At 42.8% G+C, this 24,830-nt stretch overlaps 1 protein-coding gene across 4 annotated transcripts in view; it reads right to left on the reverse strand.

Annotated features, from left to right (window-relative positions):
• Positions 1-24,830, reverse strand: part of DOCK1 (dedicator of cytokinesis 1) — a 251,333-nt gene that overhangs the window by 52,282 nt on the left and 174,221 nt on the right. For all 4 annotated transcript variants that reach the window (XM_085064608.1, XM_085064609.1, XM_085064607.1 and 1 more), the window contains exons 30-37: positions 23,007-23,085; positions 22,201-22,301; positions 19,339-19,397; positions 13,319-13,467; positions 6,741-6,826; positions 6,397-6,553; positions 2,762-2,802; positions 1,346-1,436 (exon numbers count right to left, since the gene is read on the reverse strand). In XM_085064608.1, the coding sequence (XP_084920734.1) occupies positions 1,346-1,436; positions 2,762-2,802; positions 6,397-6,553; positions 6,741-6,826; positions 13,319-13,467; positions 19,339-19,397; positions 22,201-22,301; positions 23,007-23,085 (763 nt within the window). The remainder of the gene's footprint in view (positions 1-1,345; positions 1,437-2,761; positions 2,803-6,396; positions 6,554-6,740; positions 6,827-13,318; positions 13,468-19,338; positions 19,398-22,200; positions 22,302-23,006; positions 23,086-24,830) is intronic.

Below are 24,830 nucleotides of genomic sequence, written 5' to 3' on the forward strand. Positions count from 1 at the left end.
GCATCCATCAGAAGGATCTCATTTAACACCTTCCACTTTCCAACTTTTCAAAATAGATATTTTGCATTTGCACTTTGCTGGGATTGCTGAAATTAAAGGCAGGATCGCTAAGAACAGTTGGCTGCTTAGGCTGAGCTCCATTTCCTTGATGAGGACAGGCACCATGAGCACAGCTGCTGAACAGCACAGAATCCCAGGCTGATTTGGGGGGAAAAACCCTAAAACCCATCTTGTCCCATCCCCAACTTTCCCTGGACCAGGAGGCTGAAGCACCCTTGGCATAGCAGGAGATTGAGGGGAAAATTCAGATCTCAATAATTCTGTCCCCCTGGGACTGAGGGTGCTCCTGTCCTCAAGGGGAGAGCAAAGAGATCCAGAGCTCCCTGAGGGAGAAAGATGTTACTGCTGCAAGGTTGTGAAATGTCAATGGCACTAAAGCAAATGCTTCCAAAACCGCTAATTCTTATCACATCCAGATTTTCACTTTTCCCATTAACTGCTTTTCAAATGTAAAACACAGAACTAGGAATTCAGTGATGATTCAGCTGCATTAAATGGGATTTCATGAAAAAAGAAAGTGTCTGCTGGCAAGAACAGCACCTTCCTAAATGATAACCAGGAGAGCAAAGTGGGTATCTGCTCCCCATTTGTGACCCAGGCACCTAAAAAAGCTGCACGTTAGAGACAACATCTCCTCCCCAGAATGGTTTCAGGGAGATGAATGCTTCTGAAATACAGCTTCACTCCATTTCTGGCTGGCAGTGGATAGTGTTAAACACTCAAATGCTTTATTTCAGGCACTTTCTGCAGATAACATGTTATTTGTACATATTGCAGGTTACACCAAGATGTTCCTTGAAGAGCAGCAATATCGTTGTGCCTCTTTAAATGTGCTATAAACTGGGTAATAGTGCATTAAAATTATATGCACCTTTCGGAGGCATGAACTTGGAAAGAAGGCCATTTGAATCTCCCTGCAATTTTCTGCAATGCAAACTGAATCTATTCCAGACACCCAAGAGCACTTGACAAGGTGCTCCAGCACTCCTTGGCACAAACAAGCTGTGGAGAGCTGATTTACTCCAATATGTGGTCAGAGGCTTTCACACATTGTACAAGCTGGATATTTGCAATTTCGATTTGGTGGTGCTGCTTTGACCACATTGCCTTCATTGCAGGTCAAGATCCACCCAGTGAAGTGTTGCTTTCCTGCGTGTGTGAATTCCAAAAGAGAGCTCAGCCCAGAGCTGCTAACCTGAAGTGCAGATGTTCTGAGGGACAAACAGCACCCTGGGGTGGCTGCTGCTGGGAATTTCCCGAATTTAGGAGGTATTTTGGGGTTTACCTTGAGCAGCTTGGCGTGCAGCAGCAGGGTGTAGGCAGCTTCTGTGTAGTTGTCACACTCCTTGTGCAGGTCACACAGCTTGTACAGATACCTGCAAGAAGAAAAAACTTCAATAAAGCTGGGTTTAAGATGTCACTCAGTCATTTATTTTGAAGATTACAAAGGTTCAAGTCTATCTTCAAACAACTAAATATCTGTGGGATTATTTTAAGTTCATATTTCTGTGTGCAGATAGTCTTTAGGACCTTTTGCAGTTGTGTTGTTTCCAATGGACACTCAAAAATCCATGGAATCATCAAGGTTGGAAAAGATCTCCAAGATCATCAAGTCCAATCTTTGACTGAAGACCATAGGAATGATTTGTGATGAGTAAAAAATCCAATTTAGATTTTGTGTAAGACAGAGAACTCTTATAGTTCAGCTACAGAAACAGAAGTAAGTTTCATTCTTTAAATCCAATATCATCACACCTCTGGCCCAGGATTCTCTGTTTCTTTGATGATTTATAAAAAAAAAAACCCACAAAACTATTAAAAATTGTATTTTGGAAAAGCCAGTGAAAATACTTTCAAGTTTGATATTCATTATATGTTTGTTGACAGAAACAGGAGAGAATCTGGATGGGGTTTGACAGTGAGAGACAATTTGTCTTTACAGAGATGCTGAAGAGGGCAGACCTAAATAATAACAAATATCATCCTGTGTTTGTCCACAATTATCAATCCTGCCATTTCCCTCTCTTTTGGCAAACTGCTAAAACACCAATTAAAACCATTTAAACAACAGGAAGAGAGTTCACAAGTGAAAATTCTTCCAAAAAGATAACAAGCACCTGAGAATGAATTAATGAGTAACACTGAGATACCTAAAATAGCATTACAAACACAAACATCCTCATTTTAGCACAAAGGTTTAGCCAATTTTCAGCCAAAGCACAAATGGAGGGCTGTGAACACTGAGATTTATGGAAAACTCGGTATTTCCATGTTTATTTTGTCTGAAAGATGATGAAATCTTTAAGTTTAAAATAAGTATCAGTCAAGGTATGATTTAATAGTTGTTTTTATTCCAAGTCACACAGTTTGTACCTCACCAGGAGGCAGCATCATTTCTTTACTCAGCTTTTGAATTCTTTATTTTCCCCATGAACAGAAGAATTGTGGCTCCTGAGTGTTTCAGTGCTCATTGTAACAGAACTGAAGGACTTGGAGAAAAGGGACAGAGATAATCTCCTGACTTTCACTTCCAGCACTGTTCTCAGTGCAGATAAGCTTTTGAATTACTTCAGGTGCAGCCAAGGTGTGAATTTTCATTACTCTTCTCCTCCAGCCCTCAAGTGACTGCTTAATATGAACTTAATTCCCCCCAGTCACAGTGCCTGTGTCAGGCAGTTTGTCACCAGTCATGTTTACCAACCTGATGTACATTTCTTCCCTCTCGATCTCCTTGTAGAAATTCTGCAAAACAAGACAATTTGGTTACAAAGTCTTTGATTTCCCACTTTGGAAATGTACACAGAACACGCTGCAAATTAAAAATTCATCATTGCACCACGTCAGCCTCCAAACTGCAAACTGAAATTTGCCTCCAGTGATGGAACACAAGTTATTTAACTCCCAAAATCCAGTGCTGGGATGTTTCATGTTGCAGCTTTTTAGGGCTTCTGTCTCACTGCAAAGGTTAAGAATCTGCAAGAATTGCACTGCTAGGAATTTGCTGCTGGCATTTGCAAGTCACAAATCATTACCCATTTTCAGCTAAAAATTTTCTGACATACAAAAAAAACATCATTTTTAAGCAACAGTTGTTCTATGGTTTGAAAACTCCAAATTTTAGTTGAGCAATACATCATCTGCTGTTGGATTCTGAGAGTTTCCTTGGATATAAAAGGTTAGATTAGTGTTATTTATCTGGTTTCATATGTCACATATTAGCATTGCTCTCCTCTGAGTGCCTCTGGCCTTGGGATAAACTAGTTAACAGTGCAAATATTGTAAATCAAAATATGAGAAACTGGGTGGGAGATTCAAGGCATTTCTGAATCTAATTTCAAGTTTGCCTCCAAAATTTAAAACATATCTCAGAAAACAAACTACAAAGAAATTCCTTCTTCACTGAATTCAATATATTTCAATGACAAGTTAAAGTAGTTTGAGGAGCACTAATAGAGCACAAGCTCAGTACTAAAAAAGGGATAAATCCAATACAAAACTGATCCCTTCAAAGAGAACTGGAATACAGGACAGAATCCACATTTCACCCAGAAATGATGGATTACTCCAGGGATATTTAAATTGATATAACTATTTACTGGTTTTGGGTTCAATTCAGAAAACAAACTGCCAAGGCCACCACTGCCCATGTCACCAAGTGCCACATCCACGTGGATTTTAAATCCCTCCAGGGATGGGGACTCCACCACTGCCCTGGGCAGCTGTGCCAGTGCTGGAAAACCTTTTCCATCAAGGAATTGTCCCAAATATCCAGACTAAACTCCCACTGGCCCAGCCTGAGGCTGTTCCCTCTCCTGCTGTCCCTGTTCCCTGGAGCACAGCCTGACCCCCTGGCTGTACCCTCCTGGCAGCAGCTGTGCAGAGCCACAAGGTCCCCCTGAGCCTCCTTTGCTCCAGGCTGAGCTCCTTTCCCAGCTCCCTCAGCCTCTCCTGGTGCTCCAGCCCCTTCCCCATCAGCACTGCCCTAAGTGCAGATCAACCCCTCCAGGTTAAACTGCAGCCAATACAGACAAACCCAATCCTAGGAAAGCCTTGGCATCATTAGAGTCCCAATTAGGAACTCTTTGAGACCTCAGGTGGGAATTGTGCCGACTTCTAGCCGTGGGTTGGGTTTTTGCAAAGGCATGAATTTCACTTCAGCTACCTGGAGAATGATGAAAAGGCTGAGTTGGCCCTGGAGGGGAAACGGGAGTGTAAAACCAAGCTGGAGTTTTAAATCACGACTAGCGAAAGCGACGGAAAATTCCGCCCAGCGCAGCTTGCCGGCGTTTCCCAGGGACTCCAGCAGGCTGCTGCTCTGTGTCTCACCGTGATTGAACCTGACAGCAGCAAATCACCCACAACATTCATCATCTGCAAGTGCCTGACAAGTGCAGATGCCAAAAAGCAGCATCAGGAGATGCTGTTGGGAGCCACTTGGAGACAACCAACCCAACCCTGAGTGTGCCACAAGCTGCCCTGTGGGAATGGTGACAATTCCTGCGAGGACATTCTGACAAAGGGAAGGAGAAACAACTTCCCCTTCCCAAGGGAGTTTTCCCAGTTGGAAATGTTGCCTGTGATTTGTTGTTTCCCATCCTGCTTGGAGAGCTGGCAGGATTTCCCAGCACGGTTCTGCTCGGGAGCGCGCAGTGACCTTTCTGCAGGCAACCCAACAGCGCTCGCCGCGTCGCCAGCTGGTGACAACTCTCCACATCCCTCCTCTTTGCCCATTTCCCAACCATTCTGATGCTCTCTGATGTGTGCAGAGAGGGAAAAACAAACTAAAAATAAACACCCAGTTTTGGATTTGATGCCTCCATCTCCTCTCCTGCTCCAGTGGGCACTGTTTGGTTTATGGCTGGTGAGATGGGGTGGTGAAAAAGCTGCACTGCACGAGCTCAGTGGTGCATCAAATGCAGAAAAACAAGCTACAGACCACATTGTATGCAAAAAAATAAAGCTGCAAACTATTTACTCAGCTCTTTCCTGAACAAAATCCATCAGCCATAGCACATAAATGATAAACACTGGCTGTGCCTCATGTATTTAGGCAAAATCAAGGTTTTGATGATGATCTAGGGATAAAAGCTCAGAATCCTCAGTGGCAAACAGTGCAATCGGAAAAATCAAATTTAGTTCATGTTGTTTTGGGGGTCTCTGGAAGTTATTTTCAGTGTGCTGATTTTTGGGCTGTAAAATCTCATTTTTTAAATCTCCACCAAAGATCATGATGTGTTTGAGCACAATGGGGACAATTATTACTTCCAACTGCAGCCCAAATGGACCAAGATTTGTGAATGGAGTGGACACTCCAGAATTTCTGCATCTAAGAGGAGGAAATTTCCTATCAGTGAGGAAAACAAGCCAAGCTTTTCCTGCTGTGAATAAAATAATAACACCAATTCCTTCAAAAAATTTGAATATAGGGGCTGAGCAGAGAGCAGAATACAAATTGGATTGCAACTCCACAGAAATTTTGGGAGTAAATGGCACAGAACTCCAACATTCCGTATGTCAAGTGTTTTTCCAGCACAGAGTTGTTTATACATCAATTGTAAATGTCAGTGAACGGGCCCTGTAACATTTCTCCTTCAATCTTTCTGAACAAACAATTAAAGAAGGGATAACCCACCTTTTCAGAGATTTGCTTTCACCAAAATAGGAAATAAAAAATAGGAAAAAAACCTTAAGCATACCAAATTTTCCTGAGAATCCCAACGGACACTCTGATTGACACCAGGCCTTTGTTAAAGGTGCAGGATATGGAGAGCAGTTTGATTTTGGGGTGATTTGGTGGTGATTTGGTGGTGATTTTGTAGTGATTTTGTGACGATTTTGTAGTGATTTGGTGATGATTTGGTGGTGATTTTGTAGTGATTTTGCAGTGATTTGCAGTGATTTGGTGGTGATTTTGTAGTGATTTTGTAGTGATTTGGTGATGATTTTGTAGTGATTTTGTAGTGATTTGTGGTGATTTTGTAGTGATTTGGTGACGATTTTGCAGTGATTTGTGATGATTTTGTACTGATTTGGTGATGATTTTGTAGTAATTTTGTGGTGATTTTGTGATGATTGTGTAGTGATTTGGTGATGATTTTGTAGTGATTTGCAGTAATTTTGCAGTGATTTGGTGGTGATTTTGTAGTGATTTTGCAGTGATTATGTTGTGGTTTTACAGTGATTTGATGGTGATTTGGTGATGATTTTGTAGTGATTTGGTGACGATTTTGCAGTGATTTTGTAATGATTTTGTAGTGATCTGGTGGTGATTTTGCAGTGATTCTGCAGTGATTTGGCAGTGATCTGGGGGTGCTTTGCAGCGCTTCCCCTGCTCACCAGCACGTTGACGGTGCAGCTCATGCGGTTCTCCTTGTTCTCGTCGTGCATGATGGTCCTGTAGTCCAGCAGCCTCTCCATCAGCCGCACCACAAGCTTCACAAAGGTCTCCCCACTCTTAGCCAGGTACTTGTGCTTCCTGCAGTGCTCCAGGAGACTGAAAAACCAATTAAGTTCGCCTTGTTAATCACATGCAGAGAAAAACCTTGACTCAGGTGCCGTTTTAAACATTGCTCATCGTTAACAGATTTTAATTATTTCTGGGCTACAAAGTTCATTGTAGTCTAATTGCTCTCTCTCCTGCCTTCCCCGTGACATAAATTTTGCTGCTGCTCAACACTTACATTTTGTCAAATAACACTTTGTACTGCTCGTCTCCACGGCCTCCTTCCACCTCGTGATCCAGTTTGGTGATGATCTCGTTCTCGAACTGTAATTAAACAAAGCAAGCGGAAATAATCAGCTGGCAAATATTGCACTTTATTACTGTAGCCTCGACGCTTCACAGATGGGTTGGGTACCTCGGTGAGACGTTTAGCCCCTGGTTTAAAGCTTGGTTGACTTTTAGAGGTTGCAGCCTCTGGTTTTAGACTCTCCACGATGATCTCCTGCCCTACAAGGACTTCTCTGGTTAAAGGAACCGTTGGTCGTGCTGGTAAATGAGGTGTAAATATTTGCATTATGGAAAACTAAAGGAGGAGATTAATGAGAGGAATGAGGGCAGGGAGAGAGGAGACACAGAACGGCCCCAGCAACAGAACTGAACACAAAAATTGCTGGAAGTTCTCTGAGAGAGGAAAGGCAACACCTGAGGCTGGATAACCCTGCTGGATGCACCTCCAGCATCACTGACACTCCTTTTTAGCACACAGACACTGACCCTCAGTGGGACACAACTGATAAACCTGGTAATAAACCCTGCAGAAGGGAAGACAGTTGTTTCAAACAACTCAAGAATCATTTTATTCGGGCAGTAATAAAAGAATGCAAAATTAAGTGGCCACCGGAATATATTTGAAACGCAAACTGGATAATTTCCTGGATTTTTAATGATCACAGAGGGTTTTAGCTGTTGCTGCTAGGAATGGATGTGAACTGTTTGTGGAGGAAGGCTCACTCTAGGCCTGCTGCTCTGTAACAAACAGGTTTAGTCACATAATTCCTAATTCTTCATTAAATAAGCACAGATATCCACAGGGTTAAAGACAGAGACCTCAGCAGGAGAAGCTGGCTGAGCTGGGAGCCTGTGGCAGGCAATGGGAGCCCAGCGCTCAGAGCAGCAGTTTGGTGACCCAACAGTTGTCACCAAGTGTTTTCACTGTCACTTGCTTAAGCCACCCCTGAGGACTCTGAGGAGAAGCAGAGGGACCCCTGCACAGGAACAAAGAGAAACAACATTTTGTAAATGTCAAGAGATGCACTTTGCATCTGCAGGTGATTTTAACAGCACTTCATGTACCTATGGAGAAAGAATGGACTGTCTGGATTATAAAATATTCTGGGTTGGGAGGAACTCTCAGGATCAATCCTGGCCCTGCACAGACACCCCAAAATCTCACCCTCTGCATCCCTGGCAGCCTCAGGCTGTGCCCATTCCCTGGGCAGCCTGGGCAGTGCCAGCACCCTCTGGGGGAAGAACCTTTCCCAAAATCCAACCTAAACCTCCCCTGACACAGCTCCAGCCATTCCCTAGGTCCTGCCCCTGGGCACAGTGAAATACAACAAAATCACTATTTAAAAAATGACAGGGAAATAAGAAAAGGCAGGCATATGCAATCCAGCCCCTCTCAGAGCCAAACACATCCTCCCAGTACAGGAGCGTTGAGTAAAACACTGAAACACCACAGTGATGAAACAGAGAAACCACAAAAATCCTGCTCCCTAATGAGCCCAGAAAAGAAATTGACTTTCTAACCCAATGTGAAAAATGACACTTGCTGCCAGCCCCAGCCCTTCAGGTGATGTATTTTTTAGGAAGAGATTACTCAGACAGAGAAGAACAATTACATTTGCCATGCAGGATCTCGAGGATCTTCCCACTATCAGTTTTACTTCAATCTCTGTAAATCCATGCTTTGTTGGGCCATTTCCCTAATGGCCTCTTGGGCTGAACAGAGCCAGACTGGTGGCATTTCGGGGCTTTTAAGGATTATTAACAATACCTTTACTCTCCAGTCATTCCTGATATTTCTCATGGAGTCACTGTGATGCAGATCATGGCAGCCAGACGAATAAATGTTATTTAATGTCAGCTAAAATTCCTTCTGTGGTGTTTCCACAGAGGAAGATTTTATCAACACAAGCTGAGGTTTATGAAGCTTTGGAGGTTTAGCATTTCCCATGATGGAGTAGGAATGTGACCCTGCAGCTGCACAAGCCAGTGGCTCTGCGACATTGCACCTGGCATCTGTTGATAAACTCAATTTTTCCTTTTTCTCTTTCTTTTTTTCCTAACACATTGGTTTTTTTTTTTCAAATGCATTACATTTAATTTAATGCATAAATAGGCCTGCAATTATTGTGATGGAATTTACTCCCAAATGAAGAAGTGCCAAATCTCCAACGTTTCCATTAGAGCCACTCACTGAGGCTCTCTCTGGAGGCTCAGGGGGAATATCTGCACCATCAACGAGCCACATTCACATCCTCCTGTTGACACTGAAAGCTGGAGGGGTGATACCAGCAAGATTACAGGACACTATTATCCACTTTTCCTCTCAGCTGATCAAAATCTCAGCTTCTCTTTAGGATGAGAGTGTGAACTTGAGCAAAGAGCTCATCCAGGGCTTCCTCTGTCGGTGCCAATCTCCCATCTGGAGCAGATAAATCAGGGTGAGCCATCTCGTGTCAACTCAACTCATCACTTCTGCACTTGCTTCACCTCGAGGAAGGCTGGATTTGCAGCACTGGCTGACAATTTAATCTTGCTGGAGATGAGGAGGACTCCCAGCCCTCCAAGCTGCTATCAATCCACTTTGATGGGGGGTAATAATAATTTTCCATATAAAATTCAAGTGACAGATCGCACCACCAGAAATTAGTCCTAATGCAGAAATGAAACTTTGCTCAAAGGTTTTTATGGAAGTTGGTGGCAGTTCCCAACAGTCTCATCCATTCCCTTTTCAATTTTTCCACAGCATTCCAGCTGGGAAACAGATGTGGCAGCATTTTAAATGGTGGGATCATTCTGGAGGCCAGTGCATTACCTTCCTCCCTTGCTCTCCAGGTGGAGTGAGGGAGAAATACTGATATCCTGCAAAAGGCCAGAAACCAAGAAAAACTTACAGATTTACATTTCAACTGCAGGGAATTAGAAATGTTACTTATCAACACCAATCTTTTGTGGGGGATTAGTTATTTGAATTTGCATGTTCAGGGGGATCACAGGAATGGGGAGAGTTATTTACTTGTGTTCTGTCTGCAGATCCACAGCACAGGCAAAAGGAGGTTAACCCAGGGCTCAGACGTGGCAAAAAGACTTAATAAGGAATTACAAGTTCTAAAAGTGAAGAGAGATTCAGATAAACTAGAGGAAACTTCTCACTGAGGGGAATTCAATCCATTTGAAATTCATCAATAAGCAGCGTGTGACAATCAAAATGCTGCTGTGACCATCTTGGTGACCCTGAGATTTCCTGTGAAATGTCAGCAATGGGTTCAACTCCAAACAAACAGAACTTGGGATCAGCAACGACCCAACTCCAGAGAGGGTGAGCTGAAATGTATGCAAAGAGTGCTGCTGGGAAATGAGGAATGGAGCCACAGCCAGGAGGAGCCACCACCATCAGGAGCTTTCCAAGCTCCAAATTCCTCTGAATTCAGCTGAAGGATTGTTTCCCACTGAGCTTCCCCTGCTGCTGTCACCACAGGATCCATCCCACTCACCTGAGCAAACCCTGAACAATCCAAGCAATTCTCTTTCATCGCTCCCGTGGCTCTGATAAATTCCCTTTCATCCCCAGGCTTGGCTGCTGAAACTGGCCAAGGGAGAAGCCGAGTGGAGAAGGAGGAGTTTCCTTCTACAGGGAAGCTTCAGCCCCACTCTGACTTTAGGATGGGATTCCTGCTTTGAGGCACAGGCTACTTTGAAGTTTCTAAAGGCTTCAAAGCACCTTCAGAGGGAGAGGACAAAAACAACTCCAGCTTTTAATTCACTCAGCCTTAATGCAGTTCTGTAAAAACAAGAGGAATTTATCTTGGTTTTTTTCTCAGGGCTAAATACACTGGGAGAAAAAAACAACCCCTTCAGTCTGCTCCTGGTTTTACCAGGCAAACCCAATTCCTCCTGAAATGAAAACCACCGTGGGGAAAGCTGCCTGTTTATCACACAAACCACCACAGCATCAGAGGCCTGCAAAAAACTGCAATTCCTCCCCCACAAATCAGGAGGTTGATACATCTGCTGGAGAAGTGGAGCCAATCTAAACCCTCGTTGCTGCGACTAATAAGGTTAGATAATTGGATTTCTGGCAGATTAGTTTAACAGCAGCCAACCATTCCATTTGGAAGTTCTCTCTGGAAGCAGTGCTGGACAAGGATAATTGGTACTTGCATATAAAGGATATGAAGCAGCACATTACACTGACCCATTAAGCATCAAAGCTTGCCTAGGTACTGGTAATACTTAAAACCAAAATTTTTATCTATTTCTATCCCTTCAACACCAAAGAGACTAAAAAATGAGCCCAGAATCTACAGACCAGGCAGGCCTGCTTTAATTCCTGAGGAAAAACCACGGGGCAAGATCTCATGGGAGCTTTTTCCAGGTACACAGAGGGCAAAAAGGTGACTGGGGAAATCCAGTATTTCCCAATATTTCTGGTTCATGGGCTTAGAGAGACTTTGACAAGCTGGAGATGGGCTAAAGAAAGGCCACCAGCATGGCAGAGTGCTGCAGAAGCTGCTCCAAGAATGGCTGAGGGAATTGGGATTGTTAAGCCCTGAGAAAATCCAGCTCCAACATTCCAACACCCAAAAGGTGCTCAGAGAGGAGATGCAGTTTACCAGGTGCACAGTGGCAGGACAAGCAGCAGCAGGCACAAGTTGATCCAAGGGAATTCCACCAGGAAATCGAAAGCAAAAAGTCTGAATCTCAGAATCCTGGAATGGCTGGGGTGGGAAGAGGTTTTCTTTCATTCCAAAGCTCCTGCCACAGGTGGGGACACTTCCCATAAACCAGGATTAACCAATGGAATAGCTCCCCCAGAGAAGTGCTCACCCAGCCCTCACTGGAGGTGTTCCCTCCTGAGCTTCAGGAGAGCTCAGATATCCCAACCTAAGGCCCTGATTACTTCCAGAGCTCCCATCCAGCCCAGATGGGTTGATTCCTTCAACCCTCCGCTTTTTCCAAGCCTGTGATCTTCACTCCCCAACCTGAGACACTCAGAGAACTCCAGAACTGAATTATCTGCACACCCACAAAGGGACAAACTCATTATTCCCTGTCAGTTCTGCCTGTTCACTCCAAACCCATGCAAAAGAGGGTTGTCACCTCTGCACATCTCCTGCCAATGCTACATCCATAAAGAAGCTACACTGCCACAGGAAATACAATGTCAAGTACAACCCAAGACATCTCTGACTTGAGGATGAAGCATTTTTCCTCTCCAACAGCAAAAAAACCCCAAAAACCAAACCAACCCTAAGTGAAATATTTAAGACATTCATTTATTAAAATCACCCAACTATTCCACACAAAGCAGCTTTCCTTCTGTCAGGAAAATGGAGGGCCATAAATTTAGCTATAAAGTTACCCTCGGAATTTTCATGATCTATATAATTGTACAAATAAAAAATGACAAGCAACAAAAGAGAGCATCTGACAGGAAACTGTTGAAATGGCATCCCAGCGAGCATTTCAATCTTTACAGTAGCACTGGAGTCAAACATAAGAAAAAATGATTATGCAGTAATTGGATGAAGCCAAAATACAGTTCACAACCTCTCCACACACCATCCAGCACGAAACAAATCAAAGCAATAAAGCTGATGCCATTTCCCTTGCTTAAGTCTCCCCACGCAGATTTTCATTTGCTCTGCCTACAGATTTATTAAGAGTTGGTTCTCAATAGCAGCTCACAAGAAAAGGATGGCAAAGGATAAGGTTTTTCATCCAAGAAAGAAAACTGCCAATATGAAGGGGGAGAAAAAAGCAAACAACACATGTCAGACTTTATTGCAAAATTCACAAGGTCATATCCTGAACTGACAGAAATTTCACAGTGGGAAGGAACTCCACTGGCTTAGTCCAAACCCTGCCTGGCCTAAGTGGTCTTAAACTCAATCCATAAGCAAAGTTTCAAGGGAAGCAAAGTCAAATGAATGACGTCAGGAAACTTTCTTGCACTCCACTTGTCTTTCAAAAGTTGATGCTATCAGGGGAAGATGCTGTGTGTGTGTATTCAAGGGCTCCCCTCAGCAGGTTAAAATAAAATAGAATAAAAATGCTCCATTAGTATTTGAGATTTTGCAGTGCCTGTAGAGCAAGAAGCACCAGCAGTGCTGGCTTGTTTTTTTTCCCCTTCAAAACCCAGAAAATGGTAGGGAAAATCAAAATTATAAGATAGCAGAGATGACAAATCCTTACAGGTTATTCTTTTGCCACATTATCAGGCTGCCTTTATGTCCAATTTATCTCAGCAGCAAACTCCTTGTGTGAGTCACAGTGACAATTTCAGACATCTGTCTTTGCTCCTGTGCCACAACCAAAGCTTTCATTTACTACATGCAAATTTCTCCTTCAATAACCGTTTCAAACCGACAGATGAAAACTCCACAGCCCCTCGGGAGTTATAGGAAACAAGCAAATCCGTAATTATATTATTCCTCAGAAAAATGAGAAATAACAAAAATCCTTCTGTTTCGTCAAAAGAACAGCCAAATCTTCCTCCCCAAGTTCAAATGCCTGCAGCTCTCTGCTTACCCTCTGGAAGCTCCTGGTGGAGTGGAATTCACACTGCATCATATCGAAGAAGATGGGGATGGTGGCTTTCCTCAGCTCTGTTTCTGGGATCAGTGTCATCTCCAGGATAGGCCCCACCATTTCTGGGATGAACTTGATTTTGTGCTGACCTTTAGGAGACAAGATGCATGGCAGAGTTAACAAACAGCCCCTGGCTTTGGTCGAAGATATAAAATTGTATCAATAAATCCTTGTGGAGCACAAAAAGTGTTTTTTACTATCTGGCTCTACAGACACACTTCCTTATTATTTTTATTTATTTGATGCTGATGACGATGACCATTATCATCATTACAATTGTGATTATTAATTCCACAGGAGGGGAGGTATTGTATAAACCCAAATGAAGAGGAGCTGTTGAATCAGCCACATTTCCCACTAGGAATTTTCACACCCAGATTTCCAGGTTTTATTTTAAACCCCAACGTGTGGCTGGCAGAGAGGGAGGCTAAAAGGCACATCACTTGTATTAACTTATTTAGACTCCTGTGTGAACAAAATGTTCTCGGTGTCAGTCTATCAAAGTGTCACCACGAGTGCAGCCTTACAGAGCCTCCAGACACGAGAGCACAGCTCAGCCAGCCCACAATATGTCTCCTTTCCTCGGAGCTGAGCTGCCTGCAAGACTTGATTTCAGACTGAGCTTCCCAAGAGAGAGCTGCTCCTCCCCCTGCCTGCTCTGCTCTCTGCACAGGGAAGGGAAAGGAAAGCTTAGCAGGAGTGTGGCACCTAATAGATGTGGGACTAGGGGAAAACAGCAAGTTACTGTTTGTTATTGGTAAATGGTGCAGTGTATGTGGTGGGAATTATCTGGTAAAGAAGTCCATGAAAATATCATCAGCATGGTTGGGGTTGGGAGGGACCTGAAAGCTCATTCAGTGCCACCCCTGCCATGGCAGGGACACCTTCCACTGTCCCAGGCTGCTCCAAGCCCTGTCCAACCTGGCCTTGGACACTGCCAGGGATGGAACAGCCACAGCTTCTCTGGGAAATCTGTGCTGCTGTTTTATCACCTCACTGTACAGCAATGCTGGAGCAGCACAGCCCTGAGAGCTCCAGGCAGAAGTTCAGAAAACACAGATAAATTTTTCCATCAGCAACAGGCTGGGAGTCCTTTGGAGCTCAGGACAGAAGTGGAGATGTTCCTCACAAATGCCATGTTAGGGATTTTACAACCAGGTTCAAACGCTGTTTCTATACCCAGCATTGTGCTTCAGACAGGATTCTTTGGAGTCCAGATAATTTAGGGAGCCCTAAGTTTCCTCCATTCCCCAAACTCTTGCTTCCCACTGTGGTTCCCAGTGCTACAGGACAGAAACAGATTTCACCTCATTTTCATTCCACTGCACTACACCACTGTGACAGCAACCAGTGAAGTCTTTAATTGCTAGTTTCACTTTTGACCAGAACTAACATAAATCTCAACAAATGTAATCAAGAAAAATCCTTTCCCACCAAAACACGCTACTTTTTTTAGCAGATATAATTTAACTTCCTTGATTTGGCAAACTCCTGAATCCTATTAGCATTAGCAATCGGATCAGGGCAAATTAATACTCAACTAAAACAGTGACTTTGGGTGCTGCTGCAGCGCTGGGTGCTGCTCAGGAATATCAAGTGAGAGACCTAAAGCTTCCCTCAGTTTCTCCTAGAAGGATTATTATTACATTGGGCCTCTCAGGTGACAGATTTCTTGTGTTCTGCCTGAAGAGTGGCAGAGTCAATGCTGCAGGAAACAAGTAACGATGACAAAAGTTGTTCGTCACGCGGTGATTGAACAGCAGCGAGTTCTCCCTGTGCCACGGTGGGTTTTTCCATTGCCTCGAGCACAGGAATTCCCTCAGAAGAGGAACATCTTTTGAACTTGACATGTGGAAAATCCACAGGAGATTTGAATCTTTGATGCTGTTTGCTGCTTTCCATGAATGGGGAGCCCTGGGTGACGTCCATCCCACGCACGTCACATCGATGGTGACAATGCACGAGCACAGGTTTGTGTGACAGTGGGATCCTGGAGAGGCTGTGCCACTAAAGAAAGCATGGGAGCAGAGCAGGAAGGGGAAACAATCCTCCCCTGGCCCCCCAGGGCATCCATCCCTGTCTGATAAACACCCCAGCAAGGAATTCACCTTTCTCCTCTGGGGGAGTGTGGCAACTCCCATGCAGAGAGTTGGCATGGGATTTGGACAATCCCATTGGACTTGTCCCAATGCTACAAGTCTGGATGAAAACCGAGGAGTCTCTGCTGAAAACCAACTCGTGCAGCTGCTTGAAGAACCACATGCAATAAAAGCCACCTCTGAACATGCAAAAACCTCCCCCGCAGTGCCTTGCCTCCCCCATGGGACGTGCTCACTAAGCAGGCAGGGAGCTCACCACAAAAACCAAAGCCAAAGTGTTCTCCTTGCTGGACAACGTGTGATTCTCATTCCCCACCTTCTTCCCATTTCCATTTGGGCCACAAAACGCTCTGGGTGATTTGCCAGCAGCCTCCCCTGTGCCCTGGGCAGGCTGGGAACACGCCTGACTAATCCACAGAGGGTGATGTGTGATGACTTCTATTTACGTAACGCCCAAAGTTCAGGGCTATTTTTAACCCTGGCCTTCCCTCCCACGGCATCCACAGCCCTGGCAGGACACCTTTGGTGACGTCAAAGCCTGGCAGGGACCGTGGCAGCTCGCTGGAGGACACCACAGCCATTCCCCTTCACCTGCAGGAGTTTCACAGCTCCATCTCCCCCCAGGTTAAACATCACCAGTGAAAGCTCTGCTCCCCAAACTGCCTTTCCTTTCCCTTTGCCACAAGGATGTCACTGGAAATGTCACCACAATTCCTCTGGCAGTCATTAACCACTGCACACCTGGGCACACGACCTCCTGTCCAACTCTCGGCTTCTGTTTGCTAAATTGCATCACAAAACACTTCTCAGTGCATGGGGTTTGAATTCCTGCATTTCCAAGGCAGGCCACAGCCTGTTTTATGCTTTTTTTGATATTTAATGTCACACCAAGGTGTGAGAAGCGCCAGTTTCAACAAAACAGTGACTCAAAATAACACATTTTCAAGTTTGGGTTGTGGTATGGAAGGATAAAAGCTGTTCTGCACCAAAAATGTCCTTTTATTTTATTTTTTTCTACTAATAAAAGTAGCAGGGTGTGACTACTGAGGCCCTCCCTGCATCATAAACAGGCGGACAAGTAAAAACTTTAAGAATTCTTATTTTACTATTTTATTCCAGAAAAAAAAAAATTAGACTTTCAAATGTGCGTTATAGCTGGAGGACTGCCTTGTTCCCAGCTGGGGAGTTTTAACTCAGCAGGCATCATGTGGTAATCATGGTATTTAGAAACAAAACCTGATGAGACAAAATACTCATGTCTGAGGCTTATCTACACCCTTTAATCCATAAATCAAAAAAGTCAGGGTGGTTTGGTTTCAGCACATTTCATGCACAATGGCACAGACATAAAAATCCAGTGCTCACGCAGAATTCCAGCCTTTCACTTCTGACTTGGTTTTGAAAACACACGTGGAAAATTTGATTAATGCAGTGCAACTTCCAAGATAAAAGTGTCAGGCATCCCCCATTGATTCCCTGCAGTGGGGAAGTTGGAATTCCTTCTGAATTGATGTTGTGATATGGATGACACTGGTGAAGAGCCAGAAGTTAAGTGTGACCCATGAGTTTAACATGACCCAGGAGTTTAACATGACCCAGGAGTTTAACATGATCCATGAGTTTAACATGATCCATGAGTTAAATATGGACCACCTGTGTGACAAAGATGAGGAAAAGCAAGGTGCTGCTCAGGAGAAGCACAAAGGCAGCCTTGCGCTGAACTCCTGCCTCACATTTACTTTTCTCTCCCAGCTTTTGTTGGGAAGAGCAGCAATTTCCTGACTCCCCTCCACATGTGAGATTTTGGCATTAAGGATCCCATTAATGGATCTCAGAGAATCACAGACATTAGAGCTTGAGGAGGTCACTGAGGCATCTACCTGGATAATCTCCATTTATAAAAAATCCATTACAAATAAAAGGCTTTCATGGCAGCCCAGAAAGAAATATCGAAGAAAACACTACCCCTTGTGCCAATCGATTCCCAAAACTCCAGGGGAAATTATTATCCTTGTTAATGGTGAGAAACTGAACCCTGGAGCAACTAAATAATCTGTCTAAGAGCAGCCAGTGGCAGCAGAAGGAGTGAAAGGCACAATGCACTCCACGAAGCCCAGCCTGGATAAAACCACCTCAGTTAAGAACAGCTGGATGGAAAAGTCTCCATCAAACTTTCTATTTTCAGTCCAGGAAATTCTAGGAAAAATTTAAGAATCTGTAAGAATCCAAAGAGGCCAGAAACTTTAGTCAGGTGGCTGAGTGAGCTGGAAAGGAGCTCAGCCTGGAGCAAAGGAGGCTCAGGGGGACCTTGTGGCTCTGCACAGCTGCTGCCAGGAGGGGACAGCCAGGGGGTCAGGCTGTGCTCCAGGGAACAGGGACAGGAGGAGAGGGAACAGCTCCAGGCTGGGCCAGAGGAGGGGCAGGGTGGAAATTAGGGAAAATTTCTTCACCAAAAGGGTTTTCAAGCACTGGAAGGGGCTGCCCAGGGCAGTGTTCAGTCTCCATCCCTGGAGGGATTTAAAATCCACGTGGATGTGGCACTTGGGGACATGGTCACTGGTGGCCTTGGCACTGCTGGGCTGGTTGACCTTTTCCAACCTCACCAATTCCATGACTGTGGGCCTGGAGGAGGGAAGGGTTTGGCTAATGACTGCCCCAGAGGCTGCCAGCATCCCACGCTGGGTGATGCAGCAGCAGCAACGACACTGATTTTATTACCTGTCTGTCAAACCACATCTCAGTCGTGCACTAAGCTCTAATCTGCTCTCCAGACACTTAATTCACCAAAGATGCTCCTAATAGAAAGTGAACTCGGCTGCTCTCTGAAGCCTTTTCTCATCATTCCAGCAGATAGGATGCAAATTCTGTGATATCAAATCCTTATGAACCCTTGGCATTCCCTTCTCTCACAGATGCTGAGGTTTTTCAACTCTCAGCAACAACAGCTCAGCCACAGATAGAAGTGAAGTGGCAAACGCATTTATTTCTGATAATTTGAGGAAGTTTTGATAAAATTCAGAAGAGCTGAGAGTGTCTGTGCTGTTAAGCTCAGGCAAATGAAATCTGGCAGACGAGTACACTCAGGTCACAGTAAATACTCAGTTTCTCATGAAATTCAATCCCTGTACAGCCAAATTACAGCCAAAGAGCAGCCCAGGATGGAGAGAGGCAGAGATGCCTCATTTCCCTACAAGCTCCAGGGAGGTCCAACTCCTCAGACTGTACTGACTCACTCTGATGCAGCCAAACAAGACTGAAAAGCAGAATTTCAGCAGAATTTCCAGGCTAAGTTACTGAGAACCCTTGCACACATCCATTTTGCTACAGCAGCAGGAAACTGCATCCACAGGTGAGTGGATGTAATATATATAAATATAAATATAAATATAAATATAAATATAAATAATATAAATATAAATATAAATATAAATATGTGTGTATATAGGTATTTTAATGAAAAAACCCCCCACTGAATATGTATCACCATAACAATGGCTTTGTATTTAGCAAGAGGCTGAGAACCACAAAAACCACACGACACATCAATATTAACAAGAGTTATGTGCCTTCCCAGATGGTGAATTAAATATGCAGAGGTGGCTTGATTTTTTAAATCACCTGATTTTTAAAAGCCTTCTGGAGGACCTTCTTTGTTTCCAGAGAAAGCAAATTCATTTTACAGAATCATGGGATGGTTTGGGTTGGAAGGGACTTTGACACCTTCCACTATCCCAGGATTCTCCAAGTCCCATCCAACCTGGCATTCAATTTTTCCAGGAATTCCTCTACAGGAATTCCAGGAAATTTCCTCTACACTGTTTTATGGGAACACTGAAGGTAACAGATGCTCAGGATACTTACCCAGGTTGTACCACATGTCTCTGATTTCAAACCCAATCTGCCTCCTCATGTCCCCATACCTTAAAAAGGAAAAAAAAATCATTAAAACAAAATAAATTTAAGACCTACAAGCAGATAAATCTGATTTTAAAATCCCATTCCCAGCATTCAAAAAGAGAAGAAATTTCAGGATGGGTCCTTGAATTGGATCCATAATACTGAGATTACCAGCCTGCAGTGCAAACATGGGAATTTGGAGAAAAAAGGTCTCCAAGCTCAATAATTCCAACATTTCACGGTCCCAGTAGGGTTGGGAGCTCATCCAGCACCAGCTCTGCCCCAAAGCTGGTGCCACCAACACCTCCCACCTCCATCAGGGTCATTTTTACATTCCCCTCCTCTAAATCAACACCAGGAAATCTTAATGAGTGGAAAAACTCCTGTTGCCTTCGTTAACGAGGGGATGAGAACCATAACGAGCTCAAGGATGCATTTGCTACATGGAATATTTGCAAGTTGAAGATCATTACTTAAAGAACAAGATGAGCAGGACTGTAATATCTGGCAACTTGTGGGATTTCTGGGGGATAATAGTGAGGCACCCTGTCATTAATATGGATTAAAGAGAATCTTCTGCATCATTAAGAAACCGTTATTATCTAATGCTTAAATGTGATGTTTAGCAAAACCTACAAATTACAATAATTAAATTTGAATTATTAAATATTTGACATTTTAATTGAAATATATACTTAAAAAGATGGGGGAGTGTGATATTGAATTAACTGAGTAATTATATCCCTTTTGACACAGAAGTGCCTTCACACAGCAAGGCAAGTGCCTCCAGACCACGCATTTATTGCATCCTGAGGAATTTATTGCCTTGATTCCTGCCTCCAAAACACGATTAAACTGAAAATAACAATTTGCAAATTCATTATAATCACAGATTTACAATTTAGCCAACTTTATTAAGCAACCACTTCAAGCAACTTCCTCTATTTACTTCTATTAGCCATGAGAAATGCCTGTTGATCCCTTGAATTCCTCCAGCCACACCAACTGCTCTGTTTAATATAAAAATCACTCCGAGAAAATTAGTGCCTATGGTTCCCATCCTGACAAAGAGGGATTAGCAGGCCACAAATGGATTTGACAGCAATTTCCAGCCCTATTACAGCTCAGCTGCTGGTTCTTTGTTCAGGTCAGGAGTTTGATCCCAACTAAAATGCCCAACCAGTGTTGGGCAGAGAGAGCAAAGGGATTCTGAATTTAATTAAATAAAATTTACCTGGCTCTGCAACACCAGCTCAATTTCCTCCAATACAATTTACCTGGCTTCACAAAGGCAGCTCAATTTCCTTCTATCAAATATACCTGGCTCTGCAATACCAGCTCAATTTCCTTAAAAAACCTTTATCTAAAATGTTATTTATGGTATTTACGGCACAAGCCCAAAACCCTGAGCTCTGCTTGACACCACTTTTCCTCTGAACCTGTAAATATTCCTGTTTCATCAAGGAAGCCCCACGAGCCACAGGTAAAGCACATCCTGAGGTGCTTAAAAATTCTCTTTCAAGGCTCAAGGTAGAGCAGAACTTCCAAAGGAAACACCTCAAAATTCAGGAGGGAGTTTGCGGGGCAAGACTTTGCTCCCAAAAAAAGGAATGGGATGTGGAGCCCTTCCTGGATTTTCTGGTCAAAACCTGCAAGCCACAAAAGCAGAAAGCCTCTAAAACCAAGTCACTGCAGCAGGGATGAACTGTCCCCATCCTCCATGGGATTGCTCTTATCATAATAAGGCCTGAATTCAGAAGGTGAAGGGATCCAAAATGCATTTTCTTTCTCTACATAGCTATATTTGATTTACTGTACACACCAGGAGCCTGAGCTCTGCTTGATCAGGGAATCACAGCGTGGAAATTCCTCATTTTTGTGCAGTACCTGGGACCTCTCTGGCCATGGGAACACACTGCTCTTCCCAAATATTGTGCCACAGTAAAAGGATCCACACTCTGTGCCTGAAATCCCCAAACTGGCTTTTTTCAGAGCTTGGTGTTTAGTTAAGCAACAATAAGGTCACTAGTGTGGAACACCAATAAAAGGCAGCAGAAATATCAATAGGGCAAAAGGAAAACTGCCTCAAGTTGTGCCAGAGGAGGTTTAGATTGGAGATTTGGGGAAATTCCCTCCCTCAAAGGGTGCTCAGGCACCAGGGCAGTGCTGGAGTGCCCATCCCTGAGGATGTGGCACTTGGGGACAAGAGGCAGTGGTGGCCTCGATCTCCATGATCCCAGAAATCCTTTCCAACCTTCATCACTCTATTGAAACAAAACCTTCCTGTTCCAGTCTTTCCTATTTTTTCCCCCTTTTGACAGCTTTGCTGTGCTGTGGATTCTGCCCAGCAGCAGGGAGGTTGGAGCTCCCTGTGTGGGGCAGGGAATGGAATTTCTTTGAAGAAAGAGAGCAGCCAAGGCTGCAGTTATCCCAAACCATCCTCCAGGGATGGCAGGAAGTAGCTGCAACTACCAAACCTCCCTCTGAAAGGCCAACAGGGATTAAACAATAAAGACAGAAAATGAGATTAGAAGAAGCACAAAGCCAAAGTGATTTCAAAATGCAGTTTTCTAACATGTTAACACTTCTGAGAAGTCTTGACTTGCTGAACATCCTGCAGCACAAAACCCTGTCTTCATCAGTAATGAATTGTGTAATTCACAGGCTAGAAACACACGCAACGCCTGATTCCTGTTTTTCAACCCAACCTTTCATTATCCCCTGATTGCATCTCAATTTGAATAGATTTAGCTAAGAAATTAAACTGCAGTGATGTCAATAGACCTCGAGTTCTTGGCCATGATTGAGATGACGAGCAGGACTTACTTGTTGAGGATTTTTGCTCTTTTTGCACTCGAAAAATTCTCCAGTTGTAAAGATTCTTGCGTGAGAAAAGCAACAGCCAGGTGGAAATAGTTGTTCCAGAGCTGCAAGCCCCCAAAATGACAAGAAGAGGTTCCATTAATTCTCTGAAACGTCTCTATGCTCACCTACAAAACAACTTAAAAGCCTCTAAATTATGCACATAAATATTTAAAGGAGCAAAGAACAGACACGACAGAGATGGTGTTTCTTGACAAATCCTTAACACATCTCCTCGTTGCCTTTATGTTGCCAACAAATATTTCCCAGCTACAAACCCCAAATCCTTTGTGTTGGGATGATTCAAGCAGAATCCCAACCCAAACCCTGCTGGGATTCTGTGATTCCATGACAAGATCCACAGTGGATCACACAACCTGCTGAGCCTGGAATGATTTAACTGGGATAACTGGGATTCACCATGGCAAACAAACCCACCAAAATTACACGTTTAGGGCAGAAAATTATCACATTAATATCATACAATGGCAAACAAACCCACCAAAATTACATGTTTAGGGCAGAAAATTATCATATTAATATCATACAATGGCAAACAAACCCACCAAAATTACATGTTTAGGGCAGAAAATTATCACATTAATATCATACAATGGCAAACAAACCCACCAAAATTACATGTTTAGGGCAGAAATTTATGACATTAATATCATACAATGGCAAACAAACCCACCAAAATTACACGTTTAGGGCAGAAAATTATCCCATTAATATCATTTTTTATGTTAAAACTGTTTTTTTTTTCTTACCTGTAACTCAAAGTTGGCCTGATCAAGGAATTTTTTGTTTAGCATATCTGCATACTGATTAATTGCTCGCAGGAAGACTCTGAAAGATCAAGAGAAAATGACATAATTACACACTCTTCTGGGGTACCTTTGTATATTTGGCATCCCAATTAGACACAAAAAGTGAGTCTGTCTGGCAAGTGAAATTCGAGGCTGTTCCCTGAAAAGCAGAGTGATCTCACCACTGGTAAGTGCACAGAGCTCCATGCAGATGTTCTCCAAATTAATCAAGGAAATTAGCATATGCAGAAACAGAGGCAATGTTTGGGATAAAATCACTTGTCTTTAAAATATCTTTTCATAATCAAGAGATCATTAAAAATTGTTTATTAGCACAACATGTATGTATTTTTTTTTAAAGCTGCGATGTTGTATCTAAGCCAGACATGCAACTGGTTGTATTTTAAATTCAAGTAAAATATGTTTTTAAACACGAGGCAAAAAAAAAATAAATCCACTTATGGCACAATAGAAATGCTGTTGGAGGACAATCTTTAAAACATTGCTCACTGCTCTACTTCCAACATGCTAATTCAGTCCCCACTGAAGCTTCTGGAGTTTCTCAAATGCTTCTTAAATCGCAAAAGGAGTTGGCCTGACAAGCTTGAGAGAGAAAACCAAATGGCACAGGAGAAGTAGGGCACTACATATTCATGGTGCTGCAAAATAAACATCTTATTCCTTGGTAGCCTGATCTCCATCTTCAAAACAAACACGAGATTCCCCCTGAAAACTTGCAATTTATGCTGTGCAGCTGCCAGCTAATGCCCAGGCAAATGAGCTGCTCTTTGGAGCAGGCTGGGGGAGATTTGTGTGTCCTCAGAGGTCCAAAAATGATGAAAACTCTTCCTGACATGTACTGGGTTTGGTTTTTTTTCTTCCCCCCCATCCCACAACCAATCTTGAAAAAGAAGCTTCACTATGGCAAAGAAAAAAATTAATTTTCCTGCAGGCTGACCAAAAAAAAAAAAAAAAAGACAGAATTATTTCAAACAAACCAGCTAAAAAGGGGTTTTACTGAATTTAAGATACTTAGCAATCTCTTCTGAAAAAAAAAAATTGCTGAAGTTTGGTATCCAAGAGAAATGAAGCCATATGGGCAACATGATGGCAAGAGACATTATTTTATATATATTATATATATTTATATATATTTATATATATTTATATATATTTATATATATTTATATATATTTATATATATATATATATTTATATCTATTTATTTCTATTTATATCTATTTATATCTATTTATATATGGGCAACATGTTGCCAAGAGATTATTTACATGTATATTGATGTATTTCTATAAACTGATACAGGCATCAGCATGCTAATAGAGGGTATTTATTTATTAATTTATATATTCAAATAAATTAATAAAGGAAATGTTTAGATGCCCCTTGGACATTGCTGTAGTAAAAAGTCAGATCATCCCCATGGCAGAATTATGGAGGAGAAAGAAGGAACCCAAATGTGAAAATTAAACTTAAATTAAGAAAGGAAGGCACAAAAAAATTAAAATATGAAAGTATATATAAAATATGAACAAATATACAGAAAATTTTGGTACATACATATATGCAGGTGCATTTTATAATATTATTTTTTATAGCTAAAATGACAGAGGTCTCTCTGCCTTTGCACCCAGCACAGCCAAGGAGGAATTTCAGCACTTCAGCCCATAATTCAGCATCTTCACAGTGTGTGTTTCAGGAAAACACTTCATTAAGAGATTTTACAAACGAACAGAATCCAGCCCAAATGAACACCCTGCACTGCTG

Source organism: Lichenostomus cassidix, chromosome 6 (genome assembly GCF_008360975.1).
Source record: "Lichenostomus cassidix isolate B80296 chromosome 6, HeHo_3.0, whole genome shotgun sequence".
NCBI classification, from domain to species: Eukaryota; Metazoa; Chordata; class Aves; order Passeriformes; family Meliphagidae; genus Lichenostomus; species Lichenostomus cassidix.